Here is a 24,256-nt window from a genome sequence, read left to right on the forward strand (position 1 = left end):
TATGGTACAATATATCATGTAAAGAAAGCATCATGACTCATCGATACATAATGAATCGTTACACTCCTAATTAGGATGCATCAGGGCGGTTCAAACATTCTGTAGTAACTTTTGTATTGGCATGGCATGTATCGTATTACACTGTATAACCATCCTTTAGGAACCTAACGCAATCTGTGCGATTAGTGCAGCTGTCCCTGAACTCTGAGCAATAGCAAATGTAACCTTCCTGGAAATACCTTTGGATACATTTTTTATTGACCTACATTTAAGAACAACTGTTTGGATGTCATAAGATTTGGATGTAACAAGATGCAGCAAGATGAAACGGTTTCTTTTCTTGAGACAAATGTCATTGCATTAAAAAAAGAAAGTTCAGGGGGCTCTCAAGTGGCGCATCCAGTAAAAGCACTCGCTAGAGTGCAGGATGAGCTCTATAGCCTGGATGTCGCTGGTTCGAGTCAGGGGCTATTCCACAGCCGACCGTAGACGGGAGCTCCCAGGGGGCAGCGCTCAATTGGCCGAGCGTCGTCTGGGAGGAGGGAGGGCTAGGTCGGCCAGGGTGTCCTCGGCTCACCGGGCACCAGCAACCCCTGTAGCCTGGCCGGGCACCTGTGGGCTTGCCTTTAAGCTGCCCAGAGCTGTGTTGTCCTCCGATGCTGTAGCTCTGAGGCGGCTGCACGGTGAGTCTGCAGAGTGTAAAGAAGTGGACGGCTGACAGCACACGCTTCGGAAGACAGCGTGTGTTCATCTTCGCCCCTCCCGAGTCAGCACAGTGGTGGTTGTGGTGAGCTGAGCATAAAAATAATTGGACATTTCAAATTGGGGAGAAAATAATAAAAACTCATTGGCAACGACTAAATTAAAAAAAAAAAAAAAAGTTCAGCAAAAACTGAGCAGTAGTGTCTAAAAGCAACACTTACCTTTTTAATAATTATACAAGCTTCAAGTATCAAATGGGGAACTGTAGTAAATCAATGTTTTATATAGTAAAAAGACAACAGGCCACTTCAAAGCAAAATTGATCTGAATGTTCAGGAATTCAGTTATTTTTTGTCTTTTGTACAGTTAGCATCAAGTTTACAAAATATCTGAGCACAAAATCAATAAAATAAAACTGTTTTAAAACACTTATCCTATTACATAATTCTGCTTGTCAGTTATCTAACTGTCATGTACAACTATCAATTAAACTAATTTAAAAGTGATATTTTGATTGGTAAGGAAACATAGCAAACTATATACAAAAGCATTGGCAAAACTAATTTAGGCTTAAACAAAAACAGTTAAAACTTAACTCTTAAAAGCTTTTGCCGTTACAAAGGAAAAATATCACACACTAAAGTTTGTTACGAAAATAGTTTATTAAAAACAAATCCCTAAAGCTCAAACGTTGGAGATTTTACCTTTTTAATTTAAAAATTATAGAAACTGCTCATTTCCTATGTTTTGTAAACATTTAAAAAAAAAAAAAAAAAAAAAAGTTACTGCAAATGGGTGTTTTTTTTTTATTTGTATTAATTCTTAGTTAATTTTGAACCTATTTTCTTGAAACACATGGGGGATGTTAACAAAATGCTTACAAGGTTCCCCCAAAAAACTACAAAGAGGTGTTGAGTGGCATAAGCAAATATACAGTATTTTATACAACATTCAAGCTCAGAAGGGGACACTGTGGCTCACAAGGGCAGTGCTCCACATCTGCCTTACAGTTCATTTTCTAGCTCTGAGCCTCGTCAGGCTTTTCTGGTTGTTCAGTAGATGATGTGGGCTCAGCCATTGGCTCAGCTGCTGATTCATTCACCGACTCCATCGCTGGCTCAGCAGCCACCTCAGAAACCTTTGACTCAGAATCTGGTATAGTCAGTTCTTTGATGGAGTCTGTGGCTTCCTCTGTATTATTTGAATCACGGAATTTGTCAGTGCTCTCCGAATCAGCCATTTCAGGTTTCTCCCTTCCACGGTTGTCATCTTTGTCCCTACGAGACTCCCCGTCCCTAGAATTCCGATCTCGGTCTCTGTCTCTCTCTCTATGCCCACTAGACCGTCTGTTCCTGTCCTCCAAGTCTCTGTTTCTGTCGGTTTCCATGCTCCTTCCCCAATCCCTTCTGTCTCGTCCTCCGCCAGGGCGTTCATAGTCATCATGGCGGTTGCTATAGCGATCCCGACCTTCAGGCTCACCTCGGCCGCCCCCACCAAAGGGCCGCCTTCCAAACCGCTCCTGGTCTCGCTCTCTTCCTGGAGGGAAACCTTGTCTATCATTTCTAAACTGCCTCCCGTCCCGGTCTTCTGGCCCCTCAGGACCTCTTGGACCCCCTGCACCTCCAGGACCACCGGGGCCGCCTGGTCTGACAAAAGGACCATGTGGTGAAAAGGGGCCCCGGAGTCCGGGAGGGGGGAGCATGCCAAATCCTCCAGGTCCAGGTGGAGGACCTCTATGCATGAGCTGTGGAGGCATGGGCATATTAGGACGAGGTGGAAGGAGTGAAAACCTTTGCAGGTGAGGTGGTGGCACTCCAGGAGGCCTCTGAAGAGGTATCATCCCAGGCCTTGCTCCTAAAAGACCCCCGGATGGAGGATGAAGGCCCATCACTGGCCCCCCGGGAGCTCCTGCTTGGTTACCTGTGGGCAAAACGATTCATAAAGTAAGACCACTCAATATTGACTGACCTTCAACCAACCATTATTACAAAGATAACAAATCCTACATGTCTGAATATTTGAAAGAGCTCATTTACCCAAACTAGGGAGAGTGTAACAAGAATCCATTGAATCTTTTTTACAAAATGTACTCCTATTTTAAACATATTACAACTCATAATGCGTATTTTCATTATCTGAAAAATAATTTGTAAATATACTCGTTTATAGTATACTACTGCATTATAAACATCAATGTAACAGTAGAAAGAAGCTACTTTACAATTTCAAATGTGCATCTGAGTTTAAATGGTGAACGTCCATTTACAAAAAAAAAAAAAAAAGAAAAAAATAGTTCAAAAGTGTAACTATGCTTAACCCTTTGCGGTCCATTGTCGGACTGGGTCCGACATTGCAATTATTCCTCACAGGTCCTTTGTCGGACTGGGTCCGACATCATTATAGCAACGCAAAAAACGGGTTTCTAGTCATTTTTTCTCTGGAAAAAGTCGAGAAAACTATTCAATTGCCGAGTGGGAGCGACAGGAGCCGAGACAAGTCGAAACAAACAAACACAAAAAAAAAAAGGCGTATCTCATGAATAGTCATACATGGTATCTGGTATCAGATAACGGGGCGGTCGTAAGTAAACAAGTTGGCTGACTGAATCAGCGCACAGAGAACACGGACATTTGCAGAGCTTTTTTGAGATGTTATAGTAATAAAATAATGACTTGGATCGCATTATTGAGGAGTTTGGTGATAAAACGAGTGATCAGGAGATGATCGATCGGTATGTACGACTATTATTATTATTATTATTTATTTCTTACATAGGTGAAAGCGATAGCGAACGAAAGGGTGGGGCGGCGCTGGAGATGCCTAGTGAGTGCTTTGTTGATATGCAGGGCCATTTAAACCTGTTTGACTGGAAAAAAATACTTTTAAACAGCGCATCTAAAATTAACTGCGCGTGTGAAAATTAATTAGACCTGACGTGCCTGACGTGCGATTAATAAATGGACAGCAAAGGGTTAAGAAGCTTCATTTCAAAATGTGCCCATACTGGAGTTTGTGCAGCGACATCCTATAGTCTGAAGGCAATTAAATTAAATTACCTGGCTAAAATGCCAAAATGTACTCTAAAAACAGTGAAGAAAAAACAAAAAATTTAATATATATATATATATATATATATATATATATATATATATATATATATATATATATATAAATGTTATTAGCTCACACAAAATCACTGGCTCCCCTTTCTTGTGTTGGACATATTTTGTAAAAAGCTACCTCTTTAACCCCTTCCTTTCATTAAGCAAAAACAACTGCTTTCATAACTAGTGACATGCTTTGACAACTGATATGAAATGACCGAGGAAATAAGACATGCAGAGATTTATTTTGGTATCTACAACCCCTTTAAACTTTTATATATACTGTTTTGTCTTGACAAACAGTAATATTAAATAGGTACATTTCAGTTTGTTGTTTTATCTATAGCACCCCCCCCCCCCCCTCCCCCCTCCCCCACCCCAGTAGATTTGAATTAAAGTACAATATCAGAAACCACACCTGAAGACTTATTGTCATTCTTTGATCTAAACTTACCAAGAGCACCCATAGGCTGTGGTAAAGACACAGGAAGGCTGGGAGAAGTTAGTCCTGGATTCATGCCTGGACTTTGTCCTGGTAAAGAACCGTAATGTTTTGCACCTTCAGCAGACTCTGCATTATTTCTCGGGCCAGTAAGAACTGTTGAGATGACGCTCCCACCTGAAGAATCATTTTTTGGGTCTGCTGTTGAACTTCTAAGGGAAGCAGCTATAAGAAGAAGAAGAAGAAGAAGAAGAAGATGATATATATATTGAGAACAGGGAGAATAATCTCCTATCATGTTTTATGCAATTTTCCTCCATGAGAAGGTACATTCAGCCATAATATTCTGTACAATACATTTTGGTTGTCGAGACAAAAAAATAAAAAATAAAAAACAAACAATAAATAAATAAATAAATATACAAATATATACAAAAAAGTCCACCCCACCACTCGCTGCCTGAAAAAATTTGACACTTTGTGCCCATTTTTTGCAGTTACTAAGTTAAAATACATCAGTGTTTTAACTTAGATAAGTATTAGTTTTGCAGCTTTGTCACTCACATCTTGCATTGCATAGCTAGCTACCTTGCATAAGTACAACGCACACACTGGTGTTCCATGGCATATTACACAAAACACCTAAACTGAAGGGAAAGTCTGTGATGAACATTGGAAGCGATCACTGGGTAGGTTGTACTTCTCTTACAGTACCTGTTTTATTAAATACAGTAATACACATATACCGAGCATCAAAAGAAACTTATCACTATTATAACACATTTATTTTCGAAAAAAAATTAAGGTATATAAAATGATGGACATTGACGAAATGTTTTTGGTTTCTTTTCAAATCACTCGATCATTCATCCTTGACCATGACACGCTCGAGTGACTATGACTGAAGCACATGCACTCAATTCACCTAATTAGTAAGGCAGTTGATTGGACAATGGATATGGAGTGATTTCAGCTGTTGAATTGCAAGCTTGAATAAAAGCAATAAAGAAAATAACAGAAAAAAAAACAATATGCCATGTCTGTCAAGAAAGAAGCGCCTTCGTGCAATTGGCATGTTGGAGGCTGGACTAGGGCAGTGTACTGTGGCTCGCCGTCTTGAGTGCCCACAGCCAGCAATTTCAAACTTGGCGAGACACTATAACCAGACACACACTGTCAATGACAGGCCACGAACTGGGAGATCAAGAGTCAAAACACCTGCCCAAGATTGACAGACCATTTTGCAGCATCTTCATGATGTCAATTGTTAAATCAGCACAATAAAGTCACTGCACCTGCTCTAAAACAGAGTTTGTCATTTTTCGATCACATCTAGTGAATTTTATCCAAATGTAAGTGATAAGTTTCTTTTGGTGCTCAAATGTAAGTGATACGTTACTGTGACAGTTACTGTACTTTAAAACTCTGGTTAATTCTCTAGGCCTCTCTCCCTGGAGTTCCCTCTAATATTTCCCTTTCCCGCAATCATATTTGCTGACCATTTCATTACCAATCAAAATTAAACTACAATATATAGCTTGTTACTCTTACTGACTATGATAAACTACATCAGCTTTTATATCTACAGGACTGAAATGTTAATAAAGGCTTAAACCAAAATACGAAGTACACTATGGGTAATGTGAAGTACAAAAACAAGACTTCAGAAAGACTGAAAACTACATTAACTATAGCTAAACAGACTGAACACATTTGAAAAATCATTTTACATCATATATATATATATATATATATATATATATATATATATATATATATATATATATATACAAGGAATAAGTACCAGTATAAAATAATATGAACCTATTTAGTTCTTATGTTTAGTGTTTCGTACCTGAAAGATAATTTAGGCTGTTGAAACAGCATCACCTTACTGCATAACACTGTTCCCGCTTATTTGGTCTAGAACTTTCAGAGAGCTGGCCGCAAATTTACCACACTGTCAGAAAAGAACGGAAATCAGCCAAAAAAATTCAAAATTAAGAATCTCACAGTGTTCGTACGCTAGTCTGGAAAAAGTATGGAAAAATGCCACTGATTTCCATGGCTTGAAAATGCTAGAAAAAACATGTCTCACTGTGATAGAGAGAGAAAGGATCGATGCTGTAAATCTCCCTCCTGATTAGAAAGGGCGCTGTGTAAGGGGGAAGGTATGCTGCCTCCTAGATCTACCACCTCGGTGGTAGGTGGAAACCAGAAGGTGACCATATCAGGAGGGGCGCGTAGCTGCTAGTACTCAGGACGATTCCATTGCAGTCAGCTGCGGGGCAGCCCTCTATTGGAAAAACCATGGAGACACATTGACTGCAGGGAGGAGTTTGCTGGGTACAAAGGGGAAGCAGCTACATCAAAACCTCCCCTTGCGCTGAGTTAAAAAGAGATCGGCTGGAGCCGATGTTTTTTTTGTGATTACGTGTTTTGTTTTTGTGTGTTAACAGAGGAGCAGGAGGACGGGAGGCTGTAGTCAGTGAGCCAGCACATACCCCAGAGCACGCCCCTCATTGCACAGCACTTCACAGCACAGTGTATGCACCACAAACCCTGGAAGAGAAGAGCACATTTTCGTGCACGGAGGACTGTGGTTATTGGAGTGTGTTTTGTTTACTTTTGTTTTAGCTGGACGCTGTTGAGTTTTGCCCCATTACCATCGCTGGTACTGGGGCTTATTATTATTATTATTATTATTATTATTATTATTATTATTATTAATTATTTTTCCAAGTGGATTTATTTTATGATCTTTTTGTTTGTTAATTATTAAAACCTTTTTGTTATTGGGAAAATTCAGTCTGGACATTCATTTTCTACTGCACCACACCATTCAGCATGTCACACTCACTTATGAAAGTCTTGAAAAAGTCTGGAATTTTTACTAGTATCACGGGGGAATGAAAATAATTCAGTGATTATTTTTTCATTATTAATAATAACTGATCTCGAAAGCAGGTCAGCAGCTCTAGCGGCAACTGTCTAAGCAATTTACTAGTAGCAACTATATTGCTTGCGACCAAATCCCACGAGGATTGCCCCGTGTAACACCCCTGACAACGTCCTGACAACTCAAGCAATCCTACCCAGTCAGCGCACTGGTATATGTCACATGACTCTGTCTGCTCCAGTGAAACAAAAGGTAAAATGGACACTACGACAGCCAAAATATATACATTTATATTGAAGGCTATGATTTTTTTAAACAAAGTTTCAGACTGGAATTACAAGCTACTGTACTCCGCTCACCAAGATTCACATTTTGTTACCTTTATTAAATCGTTAAAGTTATTTCCCAACCCAGTCACGGGTCCAAACCGTCAGCCGAGTGTATATATACTATTTACATCCTCGCTACATGGCCTTCATTATACGATTAAATACTGATTAAAAAAAAATAATAATAATCAAACTGCTACTGATGTTGGCTCGTACAGCTCTATGCAACCGGCACGGCAAAGCAACATTGATGAAACAAAACAAACTTTGTTGATGTGCTTTTTTTTCAGGGGGGAGGGGGTAGGGGGGGGGTAGTACTGTGTTCTTCAATGAATACGATATAGCCAGAATACTGGATGCAGCACGCCACAAATAGGTACTGTACTGTAATTCTACTTTTATTAACAAATCTCATTGCTATTATTATTATTATTATTATTATTATTATTATTATAATATTAGTGGTCGTAGTGACAAATACTGTAATAAAGAAAATCAAAGAATAAAAACAGTACTATTATTATTAATAATTTAGCTAATGCCTTTATCCAAGGTGACTTCCTTAATTTATTCCAGCAACTTATATTGTTAGTTTTACTATAGCGAACAAAAGGCTTTGAACCACACAGGGTTGTTATAGCAAGGGTGTACTGTATTCATTATTTGACTTTAATACATGACACTTGCACATTTTAACATATAATGCGTGCACATTTGTTGTTTCATTTTTTTTTTTACCTCCCATAGTGTTAAACATTTAACAGAGGGTATAAAGAAGTTTGGATCAGAATCCAATAGCAATCCTTACAAAAAACTAATATAGTGCAAGTATACTTGTGCCAAAATTGTCTGGTTTTAATATACTATTGGTATCATTATACTATCCTATTTTGGCACAAGTATACTTGCAGTATACACATTTTTATATTCTCTTTCAACGTCTCACCCGAAAGACGGAGCAGAAGGAGGTTAAGTGACTTGCTCAGGGTCACACAATGAGTCAGTGGCTGAGCTGGGATTTGAACTGGGGACCTCCAGGTTACAAGCCCATTTCTTTAACCACTGCACCACACAGCCTCCTATAATGCAACGTAGTTCTCAAATATTGGACATTTCTAAGATTGTATCTTGCTTCTTTTTTGCATATCTGCATTGTCTCTTGCTAGATATCCACCTCCAGATTCTGACACATACTTTTAGAAAACCAGGAGCAACTTCTGCTCTGGATCAAAAATCTATAATGCTCTGCGGCTGCCCGCCTATGTGGATAACTATCAAAAAAATAGTAGAAACTAACTAAAACACAAGTCTGGGAAAAACAAATGGAAGTCTGGAAAAAGTATGGCATTTTGATGTTGAAAAGTGTATGAACCCTGATCTCATCACCGTGCATAGTATGAGTGGGTCTTATACAAATGCATTTGATCAAAATCTGTTTAGCAAATACCCAATAGGAAACTTACATGTTTGGATGTTTGTGACTGGATTAGGAAGTAAAGGTGCTCCAGATCCCATTGGAGGCATAGCACCAGGAGGGAGAAAACCTGCAGAAAGCAAAACCAAGTCTGGTTAGTGAAAAACTCAGATCTTCTTTCACTTGAATTAACCATGAATTTTGCTTATGGAAACTGAAGCCCAAATAATGCATCCAGTTGGAAAGGGGCTAGAGTAGGACTACTGAATACCGCAACCATGTATGGAAGGCAATAGGAAATAGGTTTAAAGGAGTGCTTATCTGGAGCGCTAGTTGAGATTTTGTTTAGTTATTCTCCAATAAGCAGAGTCACTTTCAAAGCTACAGACCATTTAAAAAGAACAGTTTCACAAACAGTAATGCCTGACTTGGGAATTGACAGAGATTCCTGAAAGATGGGTTTCCCATTATAGAGGGTTCTCTCCAGGCTCCATGTCAGGAAACAGATTGCTCCACAAGAGGTTTTCCAACAGCTCAATACCAGATGGAAGTATTTGAAGGTGTGCTTATTCACTAAATTTAGTCGGATTAGTTTCTTTGCTACACCTGGTACAGGGCTGTTAGTTATTTTGCTTACTCGACAAGTTTTAAAAATCAACCGTGGTATTACGGCGATTATATGTCAATGGAGATATGGAATGTTAATGGTATCCTAAACATGCCACAATCTTTACCAGACTAAATTGTTTCTTTAGTTTTAATCCAATAACATTCTCTGACAGTATCTGCGTGTGTTGTTTTCACAACTCACTCAGTACAAGAACATCATTACTACAAAATTCCACAAAAAAGAAATATCTGGACGACTGACTTATGTTGCTATATTAAAACTTAAAATGCTAGTTACAATGTTCTTATTCTCAAACCAGCAACATTTGTGTCAGAATACAGAAAAATCTGCATTAAGGGACATCTGAACTAAGTGGTGACCTGTTCTTACCACCCAGTAAACCCATGACAGATGCACCTTGAATAAGCAACCACAAATATTCAGACTTGTTTTCAAATGAGTTAACCAAAGCACCTGGAGGCATCTGCAGAGGGTTAAAGCCAGGCCGCATGAAGGGAGGAGGAGGAGGGACCCCTGGAGGAAATCCCGGAGGAGGGATTCCCATGTGACTTGGGAAACTCGGAGGCTGTAGCGCACCAACAGCCTGCATTGGCTGAACTCCAGGAACCTGAATTTCAAAATAAGAACATGGTGTTTAAGTGATAAAAGGGAAATAATTATTACACGTCAATGATTAACACTTTGTGAAAAGGCTTGACATAGACAGAAGGCACTGATTTATCAATCATGCGTACAGACAAACTTGAATACAACAGCTTGCAACAAAAGCCAAATCCCCAACCTCCTACCCTCGATTAGCCTATACTCTGTTGCACATCATTACTGATGGTTCTGCCCAGGAATTCTGTATAGCTGGGTGGCAGAGCATTATAGCCAGGACCACTTTTAACAGAAAAATAAAATTGCCTTACCTTAAATATATAATAAGACAAATCACTTTAATAATAAGAAGAAATAGAATAATCCATCCTAATTCGTACACATGCTACACTGCTCCATTTACCTCATGATCCTTTGTAATCTTTTGTGTTTCTGGCAGAGCTTGCACATCATACTTTCACATCAATTCCTTTCTGTAAAAAGCCATTTCCATTTTTTTCCCCCCAGATAACATCATACCTACTATCACGATGTTTCTTTATTTTGACACACTGGCCCCTCTTGCTGTTCCTCTAATTCACTTTCTAACAGGTGGCTCTTCACTGAGTATTGGATTGCTCTTTTTCATCATTCATTTCGGTTTGGTAATTTCCACATTCATTGTCACTATTTTAGCTTAGAAAATAGGTTATTTTTTCAGTAATTTTAACGTTTCAGCCTCGAAGTGCTTCAAACGGAAAATCCACCCCTTCCACACTCCAATTTGTTCAATGTGGTGTCAAGACATAACACAGTAACACCGCTGTCATGTGGTTCCAATATTTGTTTTTTTTTCACCCAGCGCGTGCAGGTGATCTAGTCTGCTAGCAGCACAATCCATCCTTATCGTTAAAGGCACAGTAGCAACTGCAAGTCGGGCAGTTCTGGGTTTTTCAGCTGGGCGGTGACAGCCACTTAGCTGGGCGGCCCATCCGACTGAAAAAGCCTGGGGAGAACCCTGGTGTATGCAATAAACTCATTACTTTCTGTTGCTTCCTTGTAAGGTTACATATAAAAAGATACTGTTGATCTGTAATATTGTAAATCAGTGATGCTGATCATGGGGAAATTAGCCACCCCTGAGACAAAAAAAAATATCAGCACTGTTTAGATCTGCCACTGTTTGTATAACATAAGCAAACATAACCCATTATGGTTTTTAGTACATCTAATATTACATTTGACAGATTTTACCTGTATTGGGGCAGCTATCGGAGCATCTCCAACTTGTGTAGCTTCTGAACCCCCATTTTGAGATACCTCATCAGTTTTCTCAGAATCATTTGAATGATTTTTCCACTCTGAACAAAGAGATCAAATACAGAGTTAAAAAGAATATCCCCGCTTCAGAGCTGCCAATTTATAGAAAAAAAAGCTACAACCTCACAGGAATCAGGAGTACGAGTTACACCTAACAAAGCACCTACTTTTACGTTTGAGAAAACCCACCTGCTCACATGCATTATATAGAGGGGGGCTTTAATCAATTGCCTGCAATGGAGCATAAACCCTGCAGAGCAATAAAGGACCTCTAAACTGAAATTCCTGCGAAGTACAAATTCTGAGCATCAGTGTGACCAAATAATAATGCAACAGCCACATTCTATCTTACAGTCCGCTCCGCTACACTAGCCCAGCAGCTGCATGGGTAAGAATCAGCCCTATTCACTACCTTTTAGAAAACAATATGCCTGAAATTGTTATCGGTAATTCCCCAGTTAGTGATGTAAAATCCAGAGCAAAAATCACAACGTAGATTCATTCACTCATGTTGTCTGATCAACTTCTGTCTAAACTATTCATATGTTGAAAGTACTTAAAGTGAATTAAGCTATAGCCGCATAGCTTTCTTGTCTTCTCTTTTAGCCACACTAAATGGCCTTTAACTAATGTAACTTGAAAATAACACAGAATTCAAGTAATGTGTAATAGCCATGTAATACACCCACAGTAGAGAATCTGAGCCAAAAAATATAAATGATCATCCAATTTGCACTGTAACGCTGCTTATAATTTGAAGGACCAATTTCTTTTCACCACTGGTGAGGGGACTTTCTTCTCAAAAGATACAGACCACTCTTTCAGGATCATCTGCCCAAATAGATCTACAAATATGCACACACAGTTTGACAACAAATACAAATAATTCCCTTTTTATAGGCACTGAAGCCTCTCTCATTTGGCAGCTGACAAAAGGACGATAAAAAACCATCATCTCATTGAAAAAAATTAAATAAATAACTCCTCGAACAAATGAGCTTTCAACAGTTAGTCAAGGACTTCTGGTCAAGCTTTATTTCAATGGTCACTTTTTTAGTTTATTAATAGAACTAGCTAATTAATGAAGTAACTTACTAGACATTTGAGAACATTCTTAGTAATCTAGTTATTAACAGTTAACCCTTTGCGGTCCATTGTCAGACTGGGTCCGACATTGCAATTATTCCTCACAGGTCCTTTGTCGGACTGGGTCCGACATCATTATAGCAACGCAATAAACGGGCGTCTAGTCGTTTTTTCTCCGGAAAAAGCAGAGAAAACCATTCAATTGCCGAGTGGGAGCGACAGGAGCCGAGACAAGTCGAAAAAAAAAAAAAAAAAAGGCATATCTCATGAATAGTCATACATGGTATCAGGTATCAGATAACGGGGGCGGACGTAAGTAAACAAGTTGGATGACTGAATCAGTGCACAGAAAACACTGACATTTGCAGAGCTTTTTTGAGATGTTATAGTAATAAAATAATGACTTGGATCGCATTATTGAGGAGTTTGGTGATAAAACGAGTGATCCGGAGATGATCGATCGGTATGTACGACTTATTATTATTATTATTTATTTCTTACATAGGTGAACGCTATAGCAAACGAAAGGGTGGGGCGGGGCTGGAGATGCCTAGTGAGTGCTTTGTTGATATGCAGGGCCATTTAAACCCGTTTGACTGTGAAAAAAAATACTTTTAAACAGCGCGTCTAAAATTAACTGCGCGTGTTAAAATTAATTAGACCTGGCTTGCCTGACGCGCGATTAATAAATGGACCGCAAAGGGTTAATGTTAACTACTGTGCTCATGTCTAACAAATTAGACGCATTACCTGGACATAGTGTTTCATTGTCTAAAATGCCTCCTTCACAAAAGCTAGCCAGATCTTCTGTTTTCACTTTGGCCCAAGGAATATATGTCACACCTAGATCCACATCCCAGTACTGCTTGTATTCAGGTTTTATTCCTTTGTTCAATGCCCAAGCAATCTACAAAAAGGAAGAAATATAAAATTGTATAGCGTGACAATTAACACAAAACCTTAAATACTATTTATCTGCAAGTAACAAAAGGGTTTTTACATAGAATGTAATGCGCAAAATAAATATCAATGTTTAAATAGTTAAGATTTTGCAAGCAATATGTTTGTATAATATATTTAAAACCATGTGTAAATTTAAAATAGAAACGCATTTAAATGATGTCCCAATAGTTCATTCTAAGCTGCACAGACATGCAGAAATGCATATTCTTTGGTCTTCACAATACGTATTTTTTGTATTGAAAATGGGTTGTTATTTATAGTAAATATTGCAGTATTATGTCCAAGGCAGGAAAAACAACTGTAGTAATACTGATAAAAACTAAACGTTATCGGCAGTCTTAGTATCATTTTAGTGTTACTACATATCTAAAAACAAAAGCAAGTGTACACAATTAAAAGTAGTTATTTAATTAGGACATATGGTATGTTGTTTTCAACAGAAACTGAAATTTAAGCTACAGTTTTCCTTTTTACGTGACAGTATTTAAAATGTCTCCCCTAAAAAATAAAAGCAATACAATGTTTGACTGGCTATACCTGAACTGCAGGCATGGTTTAGGAGGCACAGCAAAGTCCAGACTGCTGCCTTCATCTACTCCACTGCAACAGCAGTTAACCTGGAGTTACTTCATTTCATATTCACTAGTGAAAACAATTCAGTTCCCCACTATTTTTTATATTTTTGTACACATAAATCAGCTGGGAAAATATTTTCAACTTTCAATTGGGAGAGTTTGACTGGATAGTGTAATGCTCATAAGAGTTTCTCTTATGAGCATTACACTATCCAGTCCATGCTCCTTCCTGCAACGCTGGTGCTTTGATTGACAGGAATGGTGAATTGTGAAAACAGAAAGCCATCCTCAGCATTGCAGGAGGGAGCATGATTTGGATACACTGTTGTGTTTATAAGAGAAATCCTTTTTTCTCTTATAAACACTTGAAGTTGAGAAATATTTCCCCAGGTGATTTATGATGTGTTTATAAAACATACTGCTGTGACAGAGATATTGCAGAGTAACACTAATTGTCCACGTAATTAGGAGACAAAAACATTGAATTTCCCAAGTGAAAAGATAAAATGCGAACAGGCATTTACAATTAAAAAAAGCAAAAACAAACACTACCTTACCTTAATAGCTTTTTGGTTTACTTTGAAAGATCCTCTGCTTAACTTATGTAAAGCTCTGTAGGCATCTTCCCTATGAACCATCACTATGTATGCACACCCTCGAGGAGGAATCATCTGCAGTAAATAAAAAAACAGCAATATAAACTGGGTTCAATAATATTAATACGGCCAGATTATAATCTGATCTATACTACCCAATATTTAGGGCTCTTCATTTTTTTTTTTGTTTTTTTTAAGATGACTGTTCAATTAAACTCTTGGAAAAGTGTGGAATGTGAAACAAGTTCTCTTTGTTTTTTCTCCCGTAACTTGATTGAACTACGATTCTGTTTCAACGATAACGTAAAAGGCTCCTTATTTTTAATTCAAACCGAACGCAACCAGCGAGTGAAGTTAAATTGATTTAATTTAATTAAATTGTAATTAAGGTGAAACTATTATTTGCAAAACAGGTTATAACATTTTTATAACGAGCCATTCGATTTTTAATCTGGGAATTTAAGCAATTATTATTAGTTTATTTAGCAGATGCCTTTATCCAAGGTGACTTACAGAGACTAGGGTGTGTGAACTATGCATCAGCTGCAGTCACTTACAACTACGTCTCACCCGAAAGACGGAGCACAAGGAGATTAAGTGACTTGCTCAGGGTCACACAATGAGTCAGTGGCTGAGGTGGGATTTGAACCGGGGACCTCGTGGTTACAAGCCCTTTTCTTTAACCACTGGACCACACAGCCTCGAAGTTCAGTTTAACTGAACTTGCTTTTTGTGTTTGGTTTGAATTAAAAATCAGGCAGTGCCTTTTTTTATTATTATTTTTTACATCATCAATTAAACAGAATCAAGATTCTCATTCGAGTTATGGGAGAAAAAACAAAAGCGATCTTGTTTCACAATCAACGCTTTTCCAAGAGTTTAATTAAGAAACGGAGTCGGCTCAATATAACTTTAAAAAGGGACCAAAAAAAAAAAAAAAAAAAACAAAGAGCCTTCCCAATATTACAAAATGTCAACATTGATCCGTACACAAATCAAAGCAGACATTTTGCTGCTTCATCAAGGTCTTTTAATTTCTTGGGGGTCTATTCAATTGATTATAATATTCTCTGTGGGTACCAAGGTCGTAAAAAACATTTAACTGGGCATGTCTCTAGTGTATATGTCTGTAAACATATGTCAAATTTGAATAGACAATACTCGAAGAGTAACTTTGAAGATTTGAACTCTGAGAAAACGGGCAGTGAAAAACTGTACTCCCACCCCCAATGTCCCCCTCAAAAAGACCAGAAAGAAGGTAAACAAACTATTAACTAACAAAAAAGTAAGCATTTCAAAGTATAATCTACTTACATTGATCGACTCTATCTGTCCAAACTCCTCCAAAAGGTTAGCCACATCCTGCTGCTGCGTCCTCTTATCCAGCTGGCCTACCCACAACGTAGTGCTACAAACTAGAGACAAAAACAACATATTTGGAACATGGACAAATAACTAGTATTGGTTTGCTTTATATACCAAAGCACACATGGTTTACTGTGGGTACACAAGTAATGGAGCCACCAGACTTTGAAAAACAGAGTATGTTATCATGAAAATCAACTACTACATTTTTAAACAAAAGACGCTCACCACTGAGCGTATCTGCCTTCATCTGAGGCAGTCCCTTTTGCCTGCGTTCCCTGTCTTTCTCCCTCTCTCGTCTCTCCTGTGAACGAGAGCGTGGGGAGTGCCTGCGTCGATCGCGGGACCGGGACCGAGAACGCCGGTGCCGCGACCTCCGTGACCTGGAGTTTGATCGAGAACGTCTCCTTTTTGGGGATCTATTTAAAAAAGGACAAACCAATCAGTAACGGGAATAACATATTCCTCAAAAAGAATTAACATTGTGAGTTTTAAATTCAAACACTATTTTGTATTCATTTGTTTCAAATCTGTTTTATTTGATCCCATTTGAAATGACTAATTCATATGTCTCCTCAACGCTGCAACCCACGTACTGATTAGGACCGAAGATCAAGAGGCCAATTGCATCTTTTCACTTGCCAAACCAAGGCAACAAAGCTCCTCTCTGCCTAGTTGCCACTGGAGGGTGATGAGGTGATCTAGCCCTAACTGAATTTCCTCCCTAACCATGCAGGAATGCAAATGCAAGCAGGATTCAAACAACACTCACACGTAGTGCTTTTACTTGGCGAGTTATGCATTCATTCATCTTGGCATTCATAAAAGTTAAAATGCACACTGAAATAAGTGGGCAATATTATAGCTAACCTGGAGGCAGACTTGGATCTTGACATTCTGTTTTCTGTACGATGTTTTACTTCTTTCATTAAAGGTGGGTCAATTTCCATAGATACATCCTGGAAGGAAAACAAAAAAAAGTTTTTCTTCTGTGAATAGTGGGTTTTAGAAATTAGACTTATTGGCCTATAAATTGTTTTGCAATCCAAAATTAAACGAAAACACCTACAAAATTGCAATAGAAGGCTATAGCACTGTAATATTTTTTAAACTAGTACATTTCAAAACTAATGCCATTGTCTCTCCACATAAGATCTGTTTTTAAATAAAGCAGATACAGCAAATAAGTAAAATATCAAGTACATTCTGGTTTACGAATACATGACCAGAGAAAAAACCTTAAAGAAGTCAGAATTTTTTGTAGGCATAAATAACCGCAAAACTTTAATTAAACGCCCCTGCCTTTATTTACAATATTTGCCAGTAGCCCCGGTGCCTATTTGAGACTCAGCGTTTATTATGTAAGATCACTAACATCTGCAAATACTTCCGATGCAGTCATAAATAAAATACATTTTATTTCTTAGCTGACGGCCTTATCCAGGGAGACTTACAATTGTTACAAGATATCACATTATTTTTTACATACAATTACCCATTTATACAGTTGGGTTTTAACTGGAGCAATCTAGGTAAAGTACCTTGCTCAAGGGTACAGCAGCAGTGTCCCCACCGGAGACTGAACCCACGACCCTCCGGTCAAGAGTCTAGAGCCCTAACCACTACTCCACACTGCTGCCCCCAGTGTGGAGTAGTGAAAAAGCATGAAAAAGCTGCCTGCACACAACCTTATAGAAACGACATAAGTCAATTACAACATCCCAGCAACGTCATTCAAGGTTGTGTCAGTGGGTAATAACAGTTTGTATTGTAATAATAATAATAAAAACAGTAAAATCCAGTAAAGACAGTCCTGTAAATATGGGAACACACACATGTTTTTAAAATTAATAAAAGCAGTAAGTATCATGCTTTATTAACACATATTTATTTATTGTTCACCCTCAAAACGTGTACATTGGTAAGCATGGATGAGCTTTGAAAAATTAACCAGCAACGAATCTTCATTGCAAAACAACCGCATGAAATACTGTGTTAATACGAAAAATAAGTTCATACTGTTTGCCCACAACACACTCAAAAATGGTTCAAACTGTTTAAAGATTAACAATAAAATCAATACAAGTATTATCACAAAATCAAAGCAAAAGTGACTAATTTGTTTTTATAACGTGTACATTGATAAATAAGAACGCTGGAAAAGGAGCAAAATACGAATATTCATTGCAAGACTCAAATGCACTAAATAGTGTTAATACAAAAAAAAAACAACAACAAAAATAAAAACACATACAAATACACTAAAGGGCAACCTTGTTAATATCAGAAAACAACTTTGTATTTTACTTACTTTCAGCAAGCTCAAAAAAGCATCACAACTGGTTTTAAAATAAATAACGTCATAAAAAAACCTAATGTGTACCTTTTAAAATAAATTAAATTCAGTTTTCTTATTCATCCTGAGCCTCTGGGTCTTTTCATCTCTGTTGAAAAACAAATTGGTAACCTCCTGTACAGCCGTGTGTGTATTGGCTGGAACATTCAGTATGACGCGCATTATATTATTATTTATAACCCAGCGTTTAAAGAGACCCAGCGTCTATTTACCATATTTCCCAGCAGCCCCAGCGCTTATTAGAGACCTGGCGAGTATTGGAGACCGGCGATTATTTGAAGTTTTACGGTATGTATATTTTCTCTTAGATACATTAAGGATTCTTGGAGAAGCTGTAAAAAGTGAATCATTTCACTTACTTGTTGTTGGGCCATCTGTTGTGGATAAGGTTCGTTCTGTGTGGGGTAACCTGGCGGATAGCCATGTGGTACTTGAGAAGTTGGTGGTGGCAAAATAGACTGTGTCATTTGCTGAACCACTGGCGGATAAGATGCAGCAGGCATAAGGCTATATCCTTGAAGCTGTCCATTGGGCGGAAGAGGGCCCTAAAAAGACAGTACATTTCAATCACATTCCTGGGCATGTGCAATTGTAATCTAAGAGGCAATCAATACAAATATGCATTGCAAAAAACTGTTAAGATAATGTTAACAAAGTGTTCTATCTAGGCATTGCAGCACAGTATTGTCTACAAGGTGCTAGAAATTTTAATATGATAATGCAGAACCTAATTCTAGAAAAGTCTAGAAAATGTTGGATTGTAGGTGAACATAAGAGAGTATAAAAGGGTTAGGCATAGGATGATTGCTGTCATTACCAATAAGTCAATATGGGAAAGTAAAGAGCTGTCTGAAGACCTTTATTTATTGTCAAAGCTGGAGAAGGATACAATAAGATTTCCAAGCACCTCAGTATCCCAATTTTAACTATTGTTTCTATTATCAAGAAGTACAAGACTCATTGTACTGCCACAACACTCCCTCGGTCTGGAAGAAAGAAGGCTCTTTCACCAAGAACAAGTAGAAGAATTGTGAGGAAGGTTAATAACAATCCGAGATAGACTGCCAAATATATTCAAAGTGAATTGGCTGCAAGTGGGACGTAGGACTGGGGTTTCCATTTCAACTATAGGTCATGTATTTCATGGTGAAGGTCTCAATGGTCGCAGGCCAAGGAAAAAGCCACTCTTAGGAAAATGTCACAAGGTCAATCGCTTAAAGTTTGCAAAACGGCTTTTAAATGATGGATACGAGTTCTGGTCAAGTTTTGTGGAGTGATGAAACAAACAAAAAAAAGAGCTATTTGGTCATGCTGATAGTTACGTTTGGAGAAAGTCTGGTGAGGCATACAAAGAAAAGAACACTATACCTACTGCCAAGCACGGAGGTGGTAAAATCCTTTTATGGGGCTGATTTTCCTCTAATGGCACAGGAAACTTAGTTCCAATACATGGTAAAATGGATTCCACAGCATACAAAAATATATTGGCCAATCATCTGAAACCCTCCTCTACAAAACTTGGTTTAAAGCGCAACTGGACGTCCAACACAACAACGATCCAAAGCACACATCAAAATCTACTTCAGAATGGTTAAAGAAGAATAAAATCAAGGTTCTGGAATAGCCTAGTCAAAGTCCCGATCTAAATCCGATTGAGAATCTTTGGTATGAGTTGAAGAAGGCTGTGCACAAGAGAAGTCCTTGGAATTTGAATGAAATGGAACACTTTTTGGTTGAAGAATGGTCAAAAACCACTAAAGAATCATGCCAAAAGCTCATACATCCTAATCGTTTAAAAGTGGTTATTATTGCTAAAGGTGCCTCAACTAGCTACTAATTTCATTTTCCTTGTCAGAGTATGAATACTTTTGAATGAGCAATTTTGGAGTTTTACAAAAATAATTGCTGAAATAAATAATTGTAGACATCTATTTCTTGTAACTTTTTTCTCATCCACAAAAGCAAAATGTTTGCTGCAAAAGATTTTTCCTATAATTATTTGTTTTCGAGAAATGTCTAAAAATTATACATTTCCATTGGGGTATGTAAACTTTTGACCACAACTATGTGTCTGTGTTAATTCCTATCTAAATCGACGTATGATTGGTTCCGCTTCACACCATTATAAACCAACGTTATTCGCTTGAATTTTCGGTTAGTATTATATTTTCCTCTTAGGTTCCTGTTGGTGCAGGAAACTCATGTGTGCCTATCTGACTCAATCAGTACATACCAATATAGTTATTAGTATCTTACACATACGGTTCAACAGACTTCAGTCCTACATTATCAGTGAGTATTCCTTAGTGTTACATTATTTTACTATTTTATATACTTTACATACTGTAGTATGTAAAATGTAGTGACAGGCATACCAAAGTTCTGAGACTGATGATTGGGTTTTGGAATTTTCATAACACCAGGGTTCTAATTAGGGTGCTGTTGATTTGAATGAACCACGCATGCCCAGATTACATTTTTAAAACAAAATATCTCTTAGTTAAAAAATAATTCAGTTCCGATTGCGAACAGGCTAGATTCCTGTTTTAGGAGTGTTTCTGTGCTGAACAGCATATTTATACACCTCGCAGTTTGAGCTAAGGGAGATTACAAAAAAAAATGTTCTGAAACATAGGAATTTAACATATTTGTAGCCACCCCCTTTAACTCAATGTTTCAGATCTGGGTGACTCCATGTTTACCGAATTTCGTACTTCTAACGGCTTTTAAACCAGTTATTCAATATCAAATTCTGTTTTTATAATGGGAGCTTCAACACAACTTAACTATAGAGCCCCTACCGTGTCTCTATAATACATAATAGCAAGCAAAGGAACCAAGATCCCTGTTAGGGAATGCTTTTGAATGAGGAGGAGTGGATTAGATGGGCATCCAATGTTACAGCACATGTATTTAAATTTTAAAACAGCATGTCTGGTACCACTAGGTTAAACAAAGCTTTCTATTTCTATGCCTTTGCACTTTCTGGATCAATTCACCTCTACAGGGTCTACTGGGACAGGAAAGGAAGCCATTGAAGGGGTGGAGACAACTTCACCCTCCAGATGAAATGACCAAGCAAATGCAACACTAACTGAAAGCATGGCTGCAATTAACCACTTTAATCATATACAGACATTGTAGATTGTAGTGTGAAGAAGTCTGGTTATCACCCTATATATAAAGGTTTACATCCAGATTGAACATGAAGTAGTGTTTAATTACCTGATGATGGGGCGGTTCCTGTGGCATTCCTAACATATGCTGCTGAAAATGTTCCATGTTTGACATCTGACCAGTAAGCTGCTGATACACAGGCTGCTGCATACCTTCAGGGAACCCACTTAAAAAGTAAACAATTAAAATAAAAATGAAAAGGGATATAAACCCATTTGCAGAGATAACAGTACCATGAAAAAGTGACTGGGATCTACATCCAAGTAAAAACAAGTAAAACAGCAACTCATAATAAATACCTAGTATAATCTAAACCAGGCAATAGTTTCCTAAAATACAGCATTTAACAGCTCTGTAAACATTGCACCTGGTCACTGATTTCTTAACAGACACACAATACAAAGTGTTACACTACTATTATTCATTCATCTAGCTGCTATGCAGGCCATCATGTCGAGAAGGTTATGTGGTCTGGAGCGCTGTTTGTGGCTGCCATCTTGAGAAGGTCTTGCGTATCGGTTTGAGTTTAGAAGTCTGGAGCGAGTCATAACTTGGAGTCAGATTTAAAACCAACTACACCTGCTGTCACATCTCGAATTATTAAAACTTTACATTACCTTTTTCAGTTTGGTAACTAAACTATGAAGACTGCTTCTCAAGTAAGTACTGATGTATCTTCCTGCTTTTTTTGTTCATTACGGTCTGGTGCTTTTACTAAACCCTCTTTTTTTGACTAGTCAACTCAAATATTTTGAAATGGTCAAGTTTCAATAATACTTACAAAGACTGTGAAGCAGGAAATGGTGCAGAATCATCCTTCTTTGCATCCTCTCCTCCTTCTGGTTCATCATCATAGTCAAAACGATCAAGTAGTTTCTGTAGATCAGTAAAACAAATTATTTTAAATGTACAAAATGTCACTTCATGCTTGGTTAAGGTTATTTATTGATTTGACTTGAGAAAACAAAATAGCTACCTTATCAAAAGCTGCTTTCTGTTCTGAAGTTTGAGAAACAGGGGCTTTCAACTGAGCAGTGATAGCCTGGACCTGCGTCAACACCTTGTTGTCAGGAGCAGGCGACTGTGGCTTAGGGGGCTGCTGAAATGTCTGCAGAATTTGTTGTAGCTGAAAAAGACCAAATATGAAGATGAGGTGCAATTACCAGAAATTTGTATTTTTTTTTAATCTTGCCAATTATTTCAGTAAAGATTGTATTTCAGTATAGGGCAGCAGGTGGCAGCAAATTGAAACTTTGCCTCATGCTGCCAGCTGAGGATTTGATATGAACTGTTTATTATTGTACAGCTGTAGGTACTTGCAATATTATCCTACAGCAGTAGGTGGAACAAGTTGGCAATAACAAGAATACAGAACCATAACGGTGTGCTGTAAAATCTAATGCTGAAGGCAGAGGTTGTATGAACTCTGCTTAAATAAAGTATTTTATCTGCACCTACATACGCTTTCTATTCATATTCACAACTGCTGTGAGAAAATATAATGCTAACATTTTAAATGGTACATTAAACATCTGACAAAAAAACATTATATATTGCAAAACAGAACTAGAACTACTAAAAACAAAAGTAGTGGTAAGAAAAGGGGACTTGTGAGTGTTGTGGCAATAAGGACATAAGAAAATGTTTTAAAAGTATTAGTTACTGTACCTGAAACTATTACCTTTGATAACTAATTCAATATTCAGTGTATTATACAGAACTGTGCATCAAACAATTTTTTAATTGGGCCACCAGTTACCTGGTCTCTTGTCTTCCATGGACTTGTCTTTTTAAGACTGCAGGTCTGCAGCGTGGCAAGAGTTAAGATGCCCATTTTCTTTCCCACAGTTCTCCTACCTGTTGTCCTTGTGTTGACTGGAACAACTGAGCAACAGCAGCAAAGGCATCAGAGTTGGGCAGCTGTGGCACGATGGGAACCGAGTTAGTGGTGACCAGAGGAGGTTCTGTTGGGACTTTCACAGGCGAGGGAGGTGATCCTATTAAGGTAAAACAGGCCAATTAGGAACATAAACCATTAATACCAATAACAAATATTGCCTTGCCCTTTGTTTGAAATTAAGGTATTATTATTATTTATATATTTTACCCTTTGCGGTCCATTGTCGGACCTGGTCCGATATTGCAATTATTCCTATCCGGTCCATTGTCTGACCCTGTCCGACATCATCAAAAAAAACGCAAAAAACGGGTTTCTAGTCGTTTTTTCTCCGGAAAAAGTCGAGAAAGCCATTCAATGGCCGAGTGGGAGCGACAGGAGCCGAGACAAGCCGATAAAAAAAAAAAAAAAAAGGCGTATCTCATGAATAGTCATACATGCCCCTGGCATTACATAGGGGCGGTCATAAGGAAACAAGCTGAATGGTACTGTATCAGCGCACAAAGACTATCAGGGACATTTGCTGAGCTTTTTAAAGATGTTATAGTAATAAAATAATGACTTAGATTGCATTATTGAGTTGGTGATAAAACGAGTGATCAGGAGATGATCGATCGGTATGTATGACTATTATTATTATTTATTTATTTATTTATTTATTTAATAGCATATGTGAAAGTGATAGCGAACGAAAGGGTGGGGCAGGGCTGAAGATGCCTAGTGAGTGCTTTGTTGATATGCAGGGCATTTTAAACCCGTTTGACTGCGAAAAAAAAAAACATTTAAACAGCGCGTCTAAAATTAACTGCGCATGTGAAAAT

General features: G+C 38.0%; 1 protein-coding gene across 1 annotated transcript in view; it reads right to left on the reverse strand.

Moving 5' to 3' along the window:
• Positions 1–299: 299 nt before the first annotated feature.
• The window catches only part of LOC117406457 (SR-related and CTD-associated factor 4-like), a 42,048-nt gene continuing 18,091 nt past the window's right edge, over positions 300–24,256 (reverse strand). The window contains exons 6-20 of the mRNA XM_034010502.3: positions 23,396–23,535; positions 22,515–22,664; positions 22,320–22,414; positions 21,587–21,704; positions 18,721–18,906; positions 16,876–16,964; positions 16,234–16,424; positions 15,955–16,055; positions 14,602–14,715; positions 13,257–13,413; positions 11,355–11,461; positions 9,975–10,128; positions 8,940–9,020; positions 4,261–4,473; positions 300–2,622 (exon numbers count right to left, since the gene is read on the reverse strand). Of these exons, the coding sequence (XP_033866393.2) occupies positions 1,721–2,622; positions 4,261–4,473; positions 8,940–9,020; positions 9,975–10,128; positions 11,355–11,461; positions 13,257–13,413; positions 14,602–14,715; positions 15,955–16,055; positions 16,234–16,424; positions 16,876–16,964; positions 18,721–18,906; positions 21,587–21,704; positions 22,320–22,414; positions 22,515–22,664; positions 23,396–23,535 (2,798 nt within the window). The 3' untranslated portion in view covers positions 300–1,720. The remainder of the gene's footprint in view (positions 2,623–4,260; positions 4,474–8,939; positions 9,021–9,974; positions 10,129–11,354; positions 11,462–13,256; positions 13,414–14,601; positions 14,716–15,954; positions 16,056–16,233; positions 16,425–16,875; positions 16,965–18,720; positions 18,907–21,586; positions 21,705–22,319; positions 22,415–22,514; positions 22,665–23,395; positions 23,536–24,256) is intronic.

This window comes from Acipenser ruthenus, chromosome 8 (genome assembly GCF_902713425.1).
Source record: "Acipenser ruthenus chromosome 8, fAciRut3.2 maternal haplotype, whole genome shotgun sequence".
Lineage (NCBI taxonomy): Eukaryota > Metazoa > Chordata > Actinopteri > Acipenseriformes > Acipenseridae > Acipenser > Acipenser ruthenus.